The sequence below is a fragment of the Limanda limanda genome, chromosome 7, assembly GCF_963576545.1.
Source record: "Limanda limanda chromosome 7, fLimLim1.1, whole genome shotgun sequence".
Lineage (NCBI taxonomy): Eukaryota > Metazoa > Chordata > Actinopteri > Pleuronectiformes > Pleuronectidae > Limanda > Limanda limanda.
Genome location: NC_083642.1, coordinates 7,847,880 through 7,864,271, shown reverse-complemented (window position 1 = coordinate 7,864,271; position 16,392 = coordinate 7,847,880). Strand labels below are relative to the sequence as shown.

Below are 16,392 nucleotides of genomic sequence, written 5' to 3'. Positions count from 1 at the left end.
CTGTCAGGCTGCATGCGATGCTCCTCAGAGAACAGGTGACCGTCTTGCGTTGCTGAAGCTGCACACACTCCTGTGCTCGATTCATTCATAAAGCCCCCCTCGCCACTCTCTGGGTGATGGCTCCACTGGGCAGGCTGGTTTTCATTCCCATTCACAGACACAGAGATGAGGCTTTATACTGCGCGATTCACACTGACTTCTGTTGAGGAAATGGAGCGTCTGAGTGGTTAAACTGGTGGACTGGCTGGTTGCCCAACTCACTGCACGACTACACTCGTCTGGTGGATCTAAAAGATCAGAAGAGACACTAACAGTACAGCACAAGTCATTTCAGCACTGGACAGCTCCCTGAGTCCAACTGAGCTGTCCAGTGCTGAAATTGATCCGTGTTTGTTTATATATCTTTAAAAATGTAGCGCACTGATGGCAATGATAATAATAGTAAGAATTATTATAAACTGAATTAACAAAGCACCTGTTAAAACCCAGTGACAATGTGTATTACAAGGTCAAAATGGAAAATTGAAGGCAAACAATAGGAAACAGCTAAAAAGCAAACGATAAGAATCTATTTAGAAGCAATTTGAAGATCACACAGCAATAGAGAACAGATACCGACATAACAAAAGGTTGCTGATGAGGAAAGAGTGAAAACAAGATAAGATACCAGTATTAAATGCCTGTAAAAATGTGTCTTTAATAGAGATTCAAACAAGGACAAGGGGTTTGTCAGATGGATCTCCTCAGGGAGATTGTCCCAAAGAGTGGGAGCCCTGAAAGGCCCGGTCACCTTTGGTCCACAGCTGGGACTGTGTCATTCTAATGCATTTGTTGTCGTAACTCTTCTCCTTCAGGTTTACCTCTCCATCCTCCATCCACCCTAACCTGCGGTGTTGGGGAAACCCCTGATGAGTGGTACCTGTATCCATGAGCCCCGTGCCCCTTCCCCCTCCCTGTCAGGCTTCACCACCCCCATCTCAGAGACCCCCTATCGACGACTCGATGGAGGCAGCTCTGCCTGCACCCCCGAAACGGACCTGACCCCCACACAGTGTGTCATCCGTAACTTGCTGTCCATCGACACCGGTGGACAGGGGGCGCCCGGTGGCAGCAGCCCCACTCCCAGCGATGGAACCTCGGCCCACTTTGACAACAGCGTGCTAAAACTACATGAACATGAGGTCTGCCAGTGTGGCGGGGGGGCCGAGGCAGGGCACAGTCCGGAGGCTGGCGCTGTGCGGAGCCAGTCGGACTACATTCGGCTACAACCGGGAAGTGGAGGGTTTTTGGAGGGACTGTTTGGTTGTCTCAAGCCAGTCTGGACGATGATTGGAAAGGCCTACTCCACTGAACACAAGCATAGCCATGAAGGTAAGAGGATAGGTTCTACCTCAATGATCTTTGAACTTTGCTCGGTTCTGCACAATGAATCTTAATGCCACAGAACAAAGAAAAGGCGACTATTTTGAGACTGAAACACGTCATTTAGTCATTTAGGATTAGATATTACTGTGTAACCATGGAGATGTACCATAGAAAAAGTGCAACTGAGCCCAGCGATGGAGCTTGAACTCCACACTGATGAAAGAGGCCTTCACATCCGTTACTTAAGTAAATTTACCAGTGCAACAATCTATGATTACTCCACAAGGAGTATAACTGAATAAATGTACTAATTCTGCAGAAATAGAATCACTGTGACTGACCTATTATAATAAATTACATTACAGGTATGTTGGTGATTTATCATTACACAGATACAATTTGTTGTTGCTTCAGCCAGAGCTAGTTGACTGTACAGTGATTAGTCTGAGGTCGGCAACCAAGGTGTCGGGCTCCTCCAGAGACAAACCTGAGTGGTCCTAAGATGATTGGTGAGGCATGAAAGTAGAAAAAAAAGTGTACTACACAGACTTATTTAGATTTTTGATGCTTCTCTACTATTTTTTATGAAATATTGAATCATTTGAAACCTTTGGGCCTTGAAAAGTTAAAACACTCTGAGATCCATAGGATTCATTATTTTCACCAGAGTATCATGTTATTTTTTTAGGTATAATCCTAAAAGCAACTACAGGTGTGCGATGAATTAAATGTAGAATTGGAGTATAAAAAAGCAGAAAATGGGTATTTGTGTCACTACTTGTGAACATTTTATTTGTCCTATTCCATAACCAGGCCTCCATTATTTCCATTGCTCTCTCACCTCATAGTCATCAGACAGTGAGTTTTCACAGCTGCACTGGGGGAAGCATCATGTGAATGCGCCTCCGCTGCAGCTCTCCAGAGATCTTGACACTTTGGTGGACCTCATGAAGAATTGATTCGCCTGTCTCTTTTATTCTGCCCAGCTCGTCTCTCTTTAGTGACCAAACTCTCGCAGTCGTTTGAGTCGCGTCGCTATGACAGCTGACAGACAGATTAGACCAGAAGTGGATTGTTGTTCTTTTCCCTCAATTTCTCTCTAAACTCTGCATAGAAATACTCGATAAGATGTCCATATATCATTTGTTCGAACATGGCAGGTTCTTTGTGTTATGTATTTGTGTTCTGCCAGCATATTCCTCTGCAGCACCCCCCTCCCCTTTTTCTATACTAACAAGTGTACATGTTGACATTTGGATGCTTTGCAATATGTGATTGATATAACTAAGTGATAACTCTTTCTGTTGCCTGTGTTTATAACTTTCCATAATTGCACATGTATGTAGTCACAGAGTTTTGTTTTGTTTGGCTTGTTGGTCTTCGGTTAGAGTCCTGGGAGGTACCTTTTGAGGAGATCTCGGACCTGCAGTGGGTGGGCAGCGGGGCACAGGGGGCCGTCTTCCTCGGCAAGTACCACGGAGATGACGTGGCTGTAAAGAAAGTGCGGGACATCAAAGAGACCGAGATCAAACACCTCCGCAAACTCAAACACCCCAACATCATTACTTTCAAGTGAGGAAACCCAAGATATCTGTACCAAGATTTTAATATGCAAAAAATCCCACTTTTATAGAGTGTTTACCTTTTCTGGCTCGCTGTGCTGAGTTATCTGACTGTCTTGCCTCTAGGGGAGTGTGCACCCAGGCTCCTTGTTACTGTATCCTGATGGAATATTGTGCCCAAGGCCAACTGTATGAGGTGCTGAGGGCGGGCCGCAAAATCACCCCTTCCCTCCTGGTGGACTGGGCCATGGGCATCGCAGGGGGCATGAACTACCTACATCTCCACAAAATCATCCACCGAGACCTCAAGTCCCCAAAGTGAGTCAACACAGCTACAGCCTGTAACGCGAAAAGCCAACACAACATCTCAAGGATTCTTTATTATTCCCACGTGAAATTCTGTGTAATCTCTCCTTTGCAGCATGCTGATTACACACGATGACCTGGTGAAGATTTCTGACTTTGGCACCTCGAAGGAGCTCAGTGACAAGAGCACCAAAATGTCGTTTGCTGGCACCGTGGCCTGGATGGCTCCGGAAGTGATTCGGAATGAGCCAGTGTCAGAAAAGGTGGACATTTGGTAAGTCTCATAAATGTTTGTATTTATTTTGAGCTTATTTCAATGCTGCTGTTTCGCAATTATCTTTAATGTACTACTATAGAAGTGCAGATAATGCATCAGTGTTGTGAGTGAATGATTTGTGTTTTGAGTGTTTCAGTGTTTCCTCAAAGGGAGTTGTAGGATTTCTGCTTGTATCTTGTTGTGATGTAGTTCAGGATGTATTTCAGTTTTTACCTCAGTGAGACTTCCTTGGTGGAAGTAACTAAATACATTTACTGAAGTACTGTACTTAAATACATATTTGAGTTAATGCACTTCACTCCTGCTCATAATCTTGCTGATAATACTTACAGTACATATACTTTTACTTTTGAACGCTGGAATTAGTGTTGAATCAGTCAAGGATCTGAACACTTCTTCCACCATGGAATATATACAGGTCCTTCGGGGTGGTGCTGTGGGAGATGCTAACTGGGGAGGTCCCTTATAAAGATGTGGACTCATCTGCCATCATCTGGGGAGTGGGAAACAACAGTCTTCAGCTGCCCATACCTGAGAGCTGCCCGGATGGCTTTAAGATTCTCCTCAGACAGTGCTGGTGAGTAAACGTCTGGAAACAGAAATAAAGAACTTGGCTTATCTGTGGTTTAAGGGCTTTATTGATTTTTACAGTGAATTGTAAATGTAAACAGCTGTCTCCTCCATCTCTGATCTGCAGGAACTGTAAGCCCAGGAATCGTCCTTCTTTCCGTCAGATCCTTCTTCATCTTGACATAGCATCAGCTGATTTACTGTCCACTCCACAAGAGACGTACTTCAAGTCTCAGGTATGGTTTCTTGTCTCATTTCCCATCTGAATTACTGAATATACACAGAATAAAAACGACCAAATTCATAATAACTAGTCAGACATTTCTGCCGCACTAAAGAGATCCGTGATTGAGCTCAGCTCTGGCTAGACAGATCTTGTTAACAGAAATGTGCTCTCATCAGGCTGAATGGCGAGAAGAGGTGAAAGAGCACTTTGAGAAGATTAAATCTGAGGGTACTTGTATCCACCGACTCGATGAGGAACTGATCAACAGACGCAGGGAAGAGCTCAGGTATATTTTATACTCATACCTCTCATATACCGTGTTTCATGTTAATTCACAGTATACCAAATGTATTGTACTGGATAGTGGTAGTTTTACGACATTGGTCTGAATACATGAGGCCACTTACATTCTGTCCTAATTCTCTATGCCACTGCTTTGTCTGCCAATGTGGATGAAATAAGTGCCTTGAGCGGACGCCTATTGTAGAGGATTTGGATTCTCTCATGCGTGTGCACAATGACATCAGTAGCCTCTTTTCTTCACAGGCATGCGTTGGACATTCGTGAGCATTATGAGAGGAAGCTGGAGAGGGCTAACAACCTTTACATGGAGCTAAGCGCTGTCATGCTGCAGCTGGAGCTTAAAGAGAAAGAGTTGCAGAAGTATGAATAACTGCGTAGACACAGGATGTATTTTTGCAAAATGCTGACATTCTTCATTAATAAGTCGCACTGTTTTCACACTTTTTTTGTCCAGGAGAGAGCAGTCTTTGGATAAGAAGTATCCAGGCTTGTTTAAGCATCATAGCTCCAAGCAGGGCAGCTCCTCCAACACCATGGACAAACTCATCAAGAAGAGAAATGTCCCGCAGAAACTGCCGTCAGGAAAGAGGTGTGAGATCTCAGTTCAGCGGCTATTTGATAAAAGTTTCAATCTGAAATGGAAAATTTGTAATATTTATAAGGCTTGTGGAGTACAGTTGTTGACTTACCCCTCCCACTCTTTCAGGCCAGACCTCCTCAAGTCTGAGGTAATCTTTCCAAAAATGGATTCCTCCGTAATGCAAGTCACTATCCCAGCCTGCCCCAACAGAAGCTCCACTTCTCCTAACCGGTCCCGACGGGTAAAGACCCGACATCGCAAGCCCGGTAAGGGGAGCAGTGGGGACCTGGCTGGACTTAAGCTGAATCAGTCGTCCCCTAATAGGGACACAACTGCCCAGGTTAACAGCTCCACCACCAACACCTCAAAGCATCTCCTGGAGCCTTCTGCTGCCCTGCGGGGCCATGAGCAGCAGCAGCGGCAGCTCTCCTCCTCCAGCCCTGACCTCATCTGCACCACACTACAGGCAGAGGCCCAGGGAAAAGGGGAGGCCTCGGTGGGTGGGCTGGAGAGAGGGGGGAGCCTCAGTGCCTCTGCGGGCTTAGGGGGGTCCGAGGTGGGTGCAGCTGGCATGGATGACCTCATAGAAACTCCTCCGCGCAGCGACACTCCCAGCGAGGATGCTGCGTCGTTCCCGTTCTCCAGCAGCCCGGACTCCCCGTGTGGGAGGGGTGCGGCAGCAGGACGCGGATCTCTGGGATCTCCACGGCTGCCACATGACGGAGAGGACAAAGAGGAGGGGGCCGGTGCTCTGAGGTTGCCCCGGGGGGCATCAGGGGGAATCGGGAGTCAGCACCTTACACCTTCAGCCATTCTATACAGGGCAGCTATCTCACGCAAACAGGTATAGAGCTGGATGTGTGTTCGTTTTCCTCAGTGTTTGGTCATAATTTCCATCATTTTCACTCGTGCATTTTCCTGTTTCTTACTCCAGAGGCGTGGAGTATCATCAGAAGAGGAGGAAGGTGAAGTTGACAGTGAGGTTGAGTTACCACGGAGACGGTGAGTAACTTGATGTCCGTCTTCAGTGGAAAATTCCCTCAGGCCTTGTTCCCTCTGACATGTTGTCGACTCATACAGAGAAGAAGAATAACGTCATTCTGCCATATCGTCAATTCTGTGATTTTATTTAAACCTCCTTTTGTTGGTGTCTGTTTTCCATCTCTCCAGACGACCGACCAGCATCACCAAGTGCCAGTCGGTGTCTACGTTCAGCTCAGAGAACCTGTCGGTTTCGGACGGCGAGGAGGGCCACACCACGGACCACTCTCACAGCGGGACTCCAGACGTGGTCAGCACCAACACCGACGACAGGTTGGACGACCGCAGCGACGACCTCCTCTCGCAGGGCTCTGAGATCCCGGCAGACAACACTGATCCTGCGCAGGCTTCTGATGGCCTGTCAGAGAGAGACGGAGCCCTGGGCCCGGCGAAGGCTCAGCTGGACGCTGGGCAGAATCCTAATGAGGTAAAACGGCTCCACAGAGGACTGCATGTGTCAGTTTATGTCATCTTCTTATTCTGATGTAAAACACAGGAAAACAGTGGTGGAGAGTAACTAAGTAGATTTACTCAAGAACCGCATTAATGATGGATTTTTACACTTCTTTGTTATTACCAATATTTGTCTTACTCCACTATATTTAAATGAATGAAGAGGTCACTAGTTATGTTTCAGATTAAGATTGAACATAAAAAACAAATGCATACAGCAGATATTGTTAATGATGAAACCCGTGGGTCTCAACCTTATCGGCTAATGACACTTTACAAAAAAGGGTCTTGGCCCAACATCTCACACTTTGACGAGTCTCAGCCATTAACGTCTATTAAAATTGTAAATGAAGCACACAAATTGTACTTTCATTAACCCTTCACAATAAACATCCAATGTGCAGCCGATAACGTGAACGTTTTTTGAGATAAGCGAACCAAACACGGAGATTTCTGGAATTATCAGATAGATTTTTCTTGTAAATGACAAGTTCACGTTGGTTGTAGGTCACGTGTGAATTGTTTTTCCTCTTCTGTGTTTAGAGCCGGGTTCTTTGCGATGACTCCGACTGCGACAGTGTTGAGCTGGATCAGTCCGGCAGTGGAGAGCCCAGCCGCCCCCCCAGTGCTGGAGCATGGGTTCCACCTTCTCAGTCCTACCCCGGGTCTCCACAGGCGCCGCACACAGGACCTCCATAGATCCCTGGACACTGGGGAACGACCTCCAGCCCACGACGAAGAACAACCATCACAGGCGTACACCAATCTGTCAGTGCAGTACCGTACTGTCGTCATGAGGGATCACACCCACTACAACACTCAGACTATGACAAGTCGACTTATGGTGTCTCATAAGTTTGTTGGCTGGCAAACCGACATCAGACGACATAGGGCATTTGTCGTAACCTGGCATCAAATATTTTGGCAGCTTTTGACATCAGATAAATGTCATTTCCGTTCAGTAGGTTTTTTTAGGCAGATTAGTTACCAAGGTAACCAGTTCAGCAAAAACTCTTTCACAGACGCACGCACAAGAAGCCACCACACTTGTAGTCCTCGAAACACTCTAACCCTCACTCCTGGAGCCTCCTTCATGGTACTCCACACACTAATGCATCGGATACTAATGAATAATAATGTAAATATCCATGACATACCACATGAGAAATATCTAACTTTATTTTATTTGTAAGATAAAAAAAAAAAAAAGATAAGACTAAACGATATGCAGCCCTGTGAACAAATGCATGACTACATGTTTATAATTTATGGTTTGAATGTGTCCGTTTTATATTTTGTGAAAGTTTACACTTTTTTAATCCTGAAAGTATTACGTTTTGAGTTATTTTTGATTTTGTTAATAAATGTCAGCACTCGAGAAAGAGAAAAAAAAAGTTATAAAGGAATGAAAATCTCACCCGGACCTGGATCATGATGCAGAATCAGAGATCTCAATAAGTGATATATATTTTTTTTAACCCTCCTACTACTGAGTTTCACGCACACATAAGACACGCGTGAGGTTTTTATTAAGCTCATCGAGTTTAGGATAGGATGGGAGTCGTCTGTATATACACTAAGGTGCCAGTTTTATTAGGGTGCTACCACTAGTGCAGTCTAAAACAACAGTTGTATCGTCAGGAGTTGGACATGTGCACTGGTTGCCTATGGACCTGCATATGTAAGTAGAGTTGCATACAAACACAAGCACAACTCTGAAAAATACTGCACGTATTCCCCATCTCTGTTCAAACATGGTGCCTACATTGCCCATAATGCAACATGGAGATTTGGGTTTCCAACTGACCCACATGACGTCACATTAGGCAGCATCTATTTAGACATTATACGACTTTATTTCACATATGTGGTAATTTAGTATTCCCAAAGACCTTTAACAATCGATGTTGGTGTGTAAAATTGTTGGAGTTCCTTCTTTAGTAATGAACCAAAACGAGTCGTGTAGCTCTCGACGCTGACGGGCTTCATAAAAACCTCAACTGTACATTTGACCCTTTAATATTACTGCAGAAGTAGCCGGATAAGGAATAGAGCACTTCTCCGTGGTGGTTACAAGTAAAAACAGTAAGTATCCTTTGGGTTTGAATAGAAATGTTTTGTTTTTATACGGCATTGCACATTGTACCTGTAACATAGGAGTTATATCGAAAAAGCTAAATATTATGAGCAACAATAAATAATGTATTGGTTAAAAAAAAAAAATACAAAGCAAAACGTGTTTGTTTAAAAAGACGGGCCAATGACGTAGCTGCGGTTCGCGCTGTCGCCATGTCACATAAGACAGCTGAATGAGAAATAAATGACTATTTTCAATGACTTTAAGCATGTCCAAACTGATCCAGTGTCATTTCTTCACTTGCACATTTCTCTTTTCATACCTGAAATAAGATTCCCTCAAAGACAGGACCACGTCTGTGGATTAATGAATACCACTTTCTGATAAAGTACCAGTTATAAACAGTTGAGAAGCTGTTATCGATGGCTTTATTACGACTTAATGAATCCATTATCTATTAAATCTAATTTATATACCAGCTTCTAAGAAAAACAACTGCTGGGTAGCCAGGGTACAGAGGATTAGGCTCAAGCACAATATGTATTCTTGAAATCCAGAATGTATAAAGAAATGTGTCCTTGTGTCATATTTTTGTTTATACTTATACTCTACAGCAACTTGCTTCATTGATTCATTCTTATCAATTACTGTTCAACTATTTATCTCCTGGAAATCAGCTTATTCACATTTACTATGTAACAACAGACTAGATGTGTTACTGTCGAGACATTTGCTAGTGATTTATTGACATTTAGAGGTGAACCAACTATTGCTGATGGCTTATTACAAATTGAAAAACCTTATTGCCCTTTATTAATGTCAAACTGACAATTATAACTTCATGCTAGAGGCATTAACCCTATTAACATAGAACCCTTAAAAAAAAGTCATTTATATAAACAGACTGCTGGAAGACAACCAGCAACCACCATCAATGCGTGTATCTGATCTATCAACAATTTATTATCTGTTAATAAAGCAATTAAAAGCTTATGAAGCCATTAAAATGTGAGGCCTTATCAGAAGGTGGTTCCAGTGAACATGACACTGATAACTGGTGAATAAAGGTGGTCATTCATATCACAACGTAAAAATGACCAACAATCTCTTCAGCATTTCACATCTTTTTTTAATTTCTGCATTTCATTTCAACAATTTAATTGCACCCAGATCTACAATAGTTTGAAAACGTGCACAAAAACGTGAGTTTCTTCATCCTGCAAAGAATAATAAAAAATAAAATCTGACCCAGGCAAAAAAGGATAGCAGGAAACTAGTGTTAATTCTATAATTCTCCTTCTAGTTAATCATAATTTAATACCTCAGCATGATATACTTATAAAGACCAATATGTCTTGTAGTTTTTGCCCCTTGCAGCATTCCCCAGCCCTGCAGTTAAAAAAAATATTTTCTCTATTTAAAACAAACATTTCAATGTTATTATTATAATCTTCATCATCATTACTATGGTCTTAGTAATTTCTGAGAAAAGAAAATATTTTCCTCTCATTCAGGCCCACTCCTAGTCACCGAGGCCCACCCACCCTTATCAGAATCCAATATACAACAATGCTCAAAAGTCCTGATCGAGAAATATAACGGATGGAAACACAGGAATGACACAAAACAATTACTCTGCAAATTAGAGGTGAGACTTAATGTAGCTTAAATTCTCATCAGCACCCACATGAGGGATGAATTAACTTCTGACTGAAAGGTTGTTCCTGCACACATCTTGAACTGGAAACCATTTACACCCACTGAAACCCGTTAAAACCCACAGTTCCTCATCCAGGACCTACAGCTTCACACTGAAGATGGCAAATATTCATGAGCTCTACTCTCAAGGAGCTGTGTTTTAAATAAAAATAAATAGATATTTAAAAAGGAAGGGAAAGAACAGTCCATCTATAATGTTATTGTCTTTTTTTCTTCATTTTAACATTTTCTAAGAAAAATCTGACATAAGAAAACCTTATTTATGCCCTTTCAGATTTTTCTAAAACTTTTTATATTTTACCTATATCAAGAAAATCATACAGATATACAACAAAATAAGAAGAAAAAACAACAACAGTATGAATCCTTTAAAAACTATATGCAAAGGGAATTTTAAAAACAAATAAATAAATAAAATACCAATATCCATGATGGTGTAATTAAAACTGAGGAAGAGTCTAACCAAGGCAGAGGAGAAAACAGTGAGTTTATAGTACTTGGTTTTTGCATTAAGTTCAATAAGGGACCTCTTGGTAAAAAGTAGGGGGAGGGGTTACATTAGGTGCTGATGATGATCCTCCATGTCAGTTGGCTGCAAGTCCAGTAGCTTCAGAAGACAGCCTGAGAACAACAGAAAATAGAACTTTACGTTAGCATTTCATAAAATAATACAGAAAAATATCTGTTTAAATAGTGACAATACTTATTACAAAAAGGTTTATATATGATTATTCAAGGTTCATTTTTTACATGAACACAATTTAATTAATTAATAGCTATGATAAAACATTCTAATCCAAACAAAGGCTCAATAATACGAAATTTCTACATTTAGGGGACCAATAAAAGTCGACTCAAGTTACAATTCTCTGATGCGAGGAAAGTTCTGATCAAGTATTTGTATTCTGGGGAAATAGAGCTTTGTGTTTCTTCCTCTGTAATAAAAATCAAGGTTTGTGACTTGCTGGTCGTATGGACACGATAAGAGCAGATCTGTAAACCTCCACCAACCAGTCAAGTTGCAGGAAATATAGTCACGCTCTCCCTTCTGTTCCTGAGTCACTGGGTTGAATAATGGCCAGAAAATTGTGTTTGCAGAACATTTAAATGTCAGTGAAGCCGACCTTGAAAATATCATCACTTGACCATTTTATCCTATGAAGACATTTATGTGAAAATGTACCATAATTAGCCCATTAATTCCAGAGTAGATGGGAAAAAATATTTTGTGGGATCAGAGCGAATTGGACCCTTGAGCACCAAAATCTTAACGGTTTATCCAAATGAACGCTTGTGCCAAATTTAAGGAAAATCCTTCCCGGTCTTCAGTTCACGAGAATGAGAGACAAATGGAAAGACATTTAATTACAATAGAATGTCTCTGGTTGTGGCTAGCACAGTCGGGGAGGCCAGAGAAGAGATTATGGTGTCCAATGAACCCTTTCTACTGAAACTGAGTATTTACTCAAGACAAAGCAAACAAAACGTAGAACACTCCTGTCAACATGTATTTGCAAGGACGCGTCACAGAAGCCTACCGCCTCTTTCTTACCGAGCATTAATCAGGTACTCAGCCAGGCTGATGCTGGCGTGGGAGCCAGTGATGGTGACCTGTCTGTCAGTTGAGCCCTCCACGGGGTTAGCGATCTTGATCTGAGCACCTGACATTTGACGGATCTCATTGATCTTTGCGCCCTGACGACCAATGATGCAACCAATGAGCTGAAACAAGAAGAAACCGTGAAAACACATCAGCACCTTCAATCCCACAAGGTAAATAATAATAAAAAAAACAGGACAACAGCATCATGTTTCCACGCAAAAAGTAAAAGGGGGTAAAGGCCACTTACATCGTTTGGAATGGTCAGCTCATGAGAGCCAGTTTGTGCAGAGGCATCCATCCCGCCTGAAGAAATGCAAAGAAACCCCACAAGAGTGTTGAATAAACTGATTATTACAGATTTGCAGACATCAAACTCCCTCTTTCCATCTGTCCACCTACCCTGGAAGCTCTGGTTGCCGTGTGCAATAGGGAAAGGGCTCTGCTGCATGGCCAGCTGGTGAAGTTTGGTGAGCTGTTGATAAACAGAGGAAACGACGTGGAGAGCAAACAAACACAGACAGACACAAACCAGGTGTGAGGAAAACTTTTACAACAGCAAAGCTGAAATGTTGCAATTAATCCCTTTTGTAAAGAGGTTATAGTGAAGATGAGAGGAAAACATGAAATGAAGCTTGGGACCCATGATTGAGCCTCAAGCTTGTAAAATGTTGATGTTAGAATTTAATTCTACAATCTTTGGGTTATTAAATGAATGTGACTGTCAAGCAACGGTGGTGGAAATAAATGGGTCAGAGGGATGGAATAAGAAGGTGGCATGGCTTCCCAGGACCGAAGTTGCAAATATATTGGATCACTTACAGAGGGCCCTTCACTTACATCAGGCTGTGGAATGGCGTGCTGCCCTTGGACAGCGTATGCCTGCAAGGAGAGAACAGCACTTAGAGGGTGTGGCAGTGTCACACACACTGAACTCAAATATCCATCAGTTCACTGTCCTTGGTGAGCGGCAAAACCAAAGCCAGGACGGCTATAAACAGCAGACCAGCTACTGGAAACAATGGCACGTGTATAATTTGACTCATTTGAGTAGAACAGCTTCAGCACAAAGTGGAACCAAAACTGGACACAGTCAAGGCAAATACTACACATGACAAACAAAAGAAATGCTTTCATTGTTTACCTGACCACCTGCAAAGATGACAGGAGAGCCTGAGGGTTTGGGTCTGTACGGGATGGTCACTCCCTTGGGTGGAGACTAAACAAATAGAAACATTCACTATTGAGTATTGACGCATCATCAACAGGATCATAGAAAATAATAAATCATCTTTGGTATCAATAAGAGCCATTGCAAACGGTTGTCTGTACCTCAAGCATGACGACACAGATCTGCTTGACACACTCGATAATGGACTGGGGGGTCCCTGCAACGGTGATGGCACGCTCTGTTGAGTTGGGCAACATGTCCCCTGCTACTTGTACCTGAGCTCCTGCTGACTGTGGACACAAGACACACACACACCGAGGAGTTAGGACACTTCAACACAAATTCAAAACATCACAAAAACAAAAGAAGCCCGGTGACAAACCTCTCTGATTTCCTTGATCTTGCATCCACCTTTGCCGATGAGCGAGCCACACTGGCTGGCAGGCACGACAAGGCGCATGGTGACTGGCGGTTTGCTGGTGGCTGTACTGTTAGTCATTGAGGTGCTGATGTCCTATACAGAAAGTAGCACGACAGGAGAACAGGGAAAATTAGAACATTTCAAATCTGTTGCTGTATCACGTTTGACGCAGGATGAGGCGAGAGACTCTTACCTCTTCCAGTTTCTCGATGATCATGGAGAAGGCTTTGAAAATGGAGGTGGTTGGTCCTGCGAGGGTTATGATCCTCTCCGGACAGTTTCCCTCTGAGATGTTGATGCGAGCTCCGCTCTGCAAAACAAAACACGGAGTATTTAGATCAGTCACATTATAATGCTGTCACGCGCAGGAGTGAGTGTCAATGGCATTATGGACAAAAACAAAAATAACCTACCTCCTCTCGCATCTTCTTCACCGACTCTCCTTTCTGTTGAAGAATGCACAAGTAGACAATATTTACAAAAACACACCATGGGACAAGAAATAGATGGATCCATGCAGAGATCAACACAAACGTACCTTTCCGATGATGCTTCCAACCTCCTGCGGATGGAGATAAAGAAAAAAGAGACACGTTAGAGCAAGATATGTATTGTTAATGGCCACCAGACCTGATTTAACTGGGGGGATGGGATGGGGGGGCATGGCGTGCAGGCTCACTCACCTTCCCATGCATGAGTAGCCTGATTGTAAGGGTGACATTAAGTCCTCCTTCAACCAGGCTAGAGTCCATTTCTACGGGGGAATCCAGGGTGATTCTTTGGTGAGACAGGCTTTAAATCTGAAAAACAAGAGGACAACGAGGACACATCAGGGGACAGATGTAGTAGCTGGACACCTGAGCCCTTTAAACCCCCGCTGCTGTCAAGTGCAGATGCGGGAAGCGATAAGAGGACAGGTCACATCTGGAAAAGCATCTTATTGTGGTTTATTAACGAGCATGTGTCACTTTGGAATAAGAAGGAGGCGCCTCAGTCTAGTAATTCACGTTAGACTGGCCCGACTCCACTGATTCACGTTAGCACAATGACCCACTGTCTCTATGGGGGGGTGATGCCTAATTCCTGGCGTGTAACAGCTACGGCGACACAGCTTTGTCATTTATTTAATGGGTTCGAATCAATTTGGGGGAAACTTTTGATTTACACAAGAGGAAGTTTAAGTCGAGTGCACGTCCACATTAGCAACGAAAGACTGGGGAAAAGGGCTAAGGCTAACGTCGCAAATCCCTGTCTATTTTGGTGAGAGCAACACAGTCACGCAAGGCTACGTTAGCATGTTAGCACAGCCACATTTGCTAATAACTTCTCCTTTGTGGTGTTTGGCGAATTAATTTGGAAAACACAATTAGGACCGGACGCCGGCATGTGACTCCCCGACGGGCCGCGACGCTAAAAACATTCCGGGGGATTTTTTTCCATTCTCGCCCGCTAGCGTTAGCATCGTACGCTCCAGCGAATAGCCGGGTCCCGCGGCCTCCGGAGCCCGCCGAGTAGTTCCTGCCCTTCATCCCGAAAGCTGCGGGCAAAAACAGGCGAGAAAAGGCTGAAACGTGCGGAGCTCTTACCAGAAAGCGGTCCGTGAAGAGTGTTCAGGGAGTGGGTAGGGTGGCAGGGTGGAAGGGGAGAGGTTCGGGAGGGAGTTTTAAGAGGATCCGGGGAAGAGGGAAGCGACACGGCTGCTCGATCGGACTCTTCTCTCCTGCTTAGCACAAAAGACCCAATGAGTTCAACTTTGACCCCCTGCGGCCCCGCCCCTCCACGCACAGCCCCGCCCACCTGGGGGAACACATCACACACGTTGACATAAAGGCCACGATTGTATTTAAATTTATTTGATTTTATTTCAGCAGGGAAATTGTAAAGACACAGTAAGTCACTATGAAGAGAAACATAATAATGACTTAGGATCTCATTGTTATAACTCAGTATTTTATTAATATGACTTAGTATCTTATTATGATGACCTAGTATTTCATTGTTATGACTTAATATCTTATTATTAAGGCTTAGTATCATACTGTTATGACTAATTTTGATAATTATGTACGATTAAAATTTAGTTACATAAAATGTCTTATAAACACTGTATAATCAATGTGAACATAGGCTGTAGATGGATAATAGATAGATCGATGGATAGATGGATAAATGGATAAATGGATAGATTGATAGATAGATAGATGGATAGATGGATAGATAGATAGATGGATATATGGATAGATTGATAGATAGATAGATAGATAGATAGATAGATAGATAGATAGATAGATAGATAGATAGATAGATAGATAGATAGATAGATAGATAGATAGATGGATAGATAGATAGATAGATAGATAGATAGATAGATAGATAGATAGATAGATAGATAGATAGATAGATAGATAGATAGATAGGTAGATAGATAGATAGATAGATAGATAGATAGATAGATAGATAGATAGATAGATAGATAGATAGATAGATAGATGGATAAAGATAGATATATGGATAGATAGATAGATAGATAGATAGATAGATAGATAGATAGATAGATAGATAGATAGATAGATAGATAGATAGATAGATAGATAGATAGATAGATAGATAGATAGATAGATAGATAGATAGATAGATAGATAGATAGATAGATAGATAGATAGATAGATAGATAGATAGATAGATAGATAGATAGATAGATAGATAGATAGATAGATAGAT

The 16,392-nt window shown here is 42.7% G+C and overlaps 2 protein-coding genes across 4 annotated transcripts; one reads left to right on the top strand and one right to left on the bottom strand.

Annotated features, from left to right (window-relative positions):
• The first annotated feature begins 908 nt into the window (after nucleotides 1-908).
• Nucleotides 909-7,382, top strand: map3k12 (mitogen-activated protein kinase kinase kinase 12). Its single transcript, XM_061075414.1, has 13 exons — nucleotides 909-1,371; nucleotides 2,754-2,937; nucleotides 3,054-3,245; nucleotides 3,349-3,507; nucleotides 3,929-4,087; nucleotides 4,208-4,316; nucleotides 4,483-4,592; nucleotides 4,853-4,969; nucleotides 5,064-5,198; nucleotides 5,316-6,033; nucleotides 6,124-6,191; nucleotides 6,360-6,657; nucleotides 7,227-7,382. The coding sequence occupies exons 1-13, from the start codon at nucleotides 909-911 to the stop codon at nucleotides 7,380-7,382; spliced, it is 2,868 nt and encodes a 955-aa protein (XP_060931397.1).
• A 2,486-nt stretch (nucleotides 7,383-9,868) lies between these two features.
• Nucleotides 9,869-15,391, bottom strand: LOC133004946 (poly(rC)-binding protein 2). Of its 3 annotated transcripts, none has more exons than XM_061074513.1 (13): nucleotides 15,258-15,391; nucleotides 14,355-14,471; nucleotides 14,210-14,233; nucleotides 14,085-14,117; nucleotides 13,865-13,981; nucleotides 13,633-13,764; nucleotides 13,412-13,540; nucleotides 13,224-13,298; nucleotides 12,902-12,961; nucleotides 12,482-12,554; nucleotides 12,330-12,385; nucleotides 12,032-12,201; nucleotides 9,869-11,100 (listed from the first exon to the last, which is right to left on the bottom strand). In XM_061074513.1, the coding sequence occupies exons 2-13, from the start codon at nucleotides 14,421-14,423 to the stop codon at nucleotides 11,064-11,066; spliced, it is 975 nt and encodes a 324-aa protein (XP_060930496.1). In that variant the 5' UTR covers nucleotides 14,424-14,471; nucleotides 15,258-15,391; the 3' UTR covers nucleotides 9,869-11,063. The 3 variants fall into 3 exon arrangements, with proteins under 3 accessions (XP_060930496.1, XP_060930497.1, XP_060930495.1); XM_061074514.1 differs by having other exon boundaries at nucleotides 12,920-12,961; XM_061074512.1 differs by having other exon boundaries at nucleotides 12,330-12,554; nucleotides 12,920-12,961.
• Nucleotides 15,392-16,392: the final 1,001 nt, after the last annotated feature.

Coding starts and splice junctions, on each gene's coding strand:
- LOC133004946 (XM_061074512.1), bottom strand. CDS start 14,423: ATGGACTCTAGCCTGGTTGAAGGAGGACTTAATGTCACCCTTACAATC. Junction 14,118..14,209: donor TTGGAAGCATCATCGGAAAG/GTACGTTTGTGT, acceptor ATTCTTCAACAG/AAAGGAGAGTCGGTGAAGAA. Junction 12,202..12,329: donor AGCTGACCATTCCAAACGAT/GTAAGTGGCCTT, acceptor TTCTTGTTTCAG/CTCATTGGTTGCATCATTGG.
- map3k12 (XM_061075414.1), top strand. CDS start 909: ATGAGTGGTACCTGTATCCATGAGCCCCGTGCCCCTTCCCCCTCCCTG. Junction 3,508..3,928: donor TCAGAAAAGGTGGACATTTG/GTAAGTCTCATA, acceptor GAATATATACAG/GTCCTTCGGGGTGGTGCTGT. Junction 5,199..5,315: donor AAACTGCCGTCAGGAAAGAG/GTGTGAGATCTC, acceptor CCACTCTTTCAG/GCCAGACCTCCTCAAGTCTG.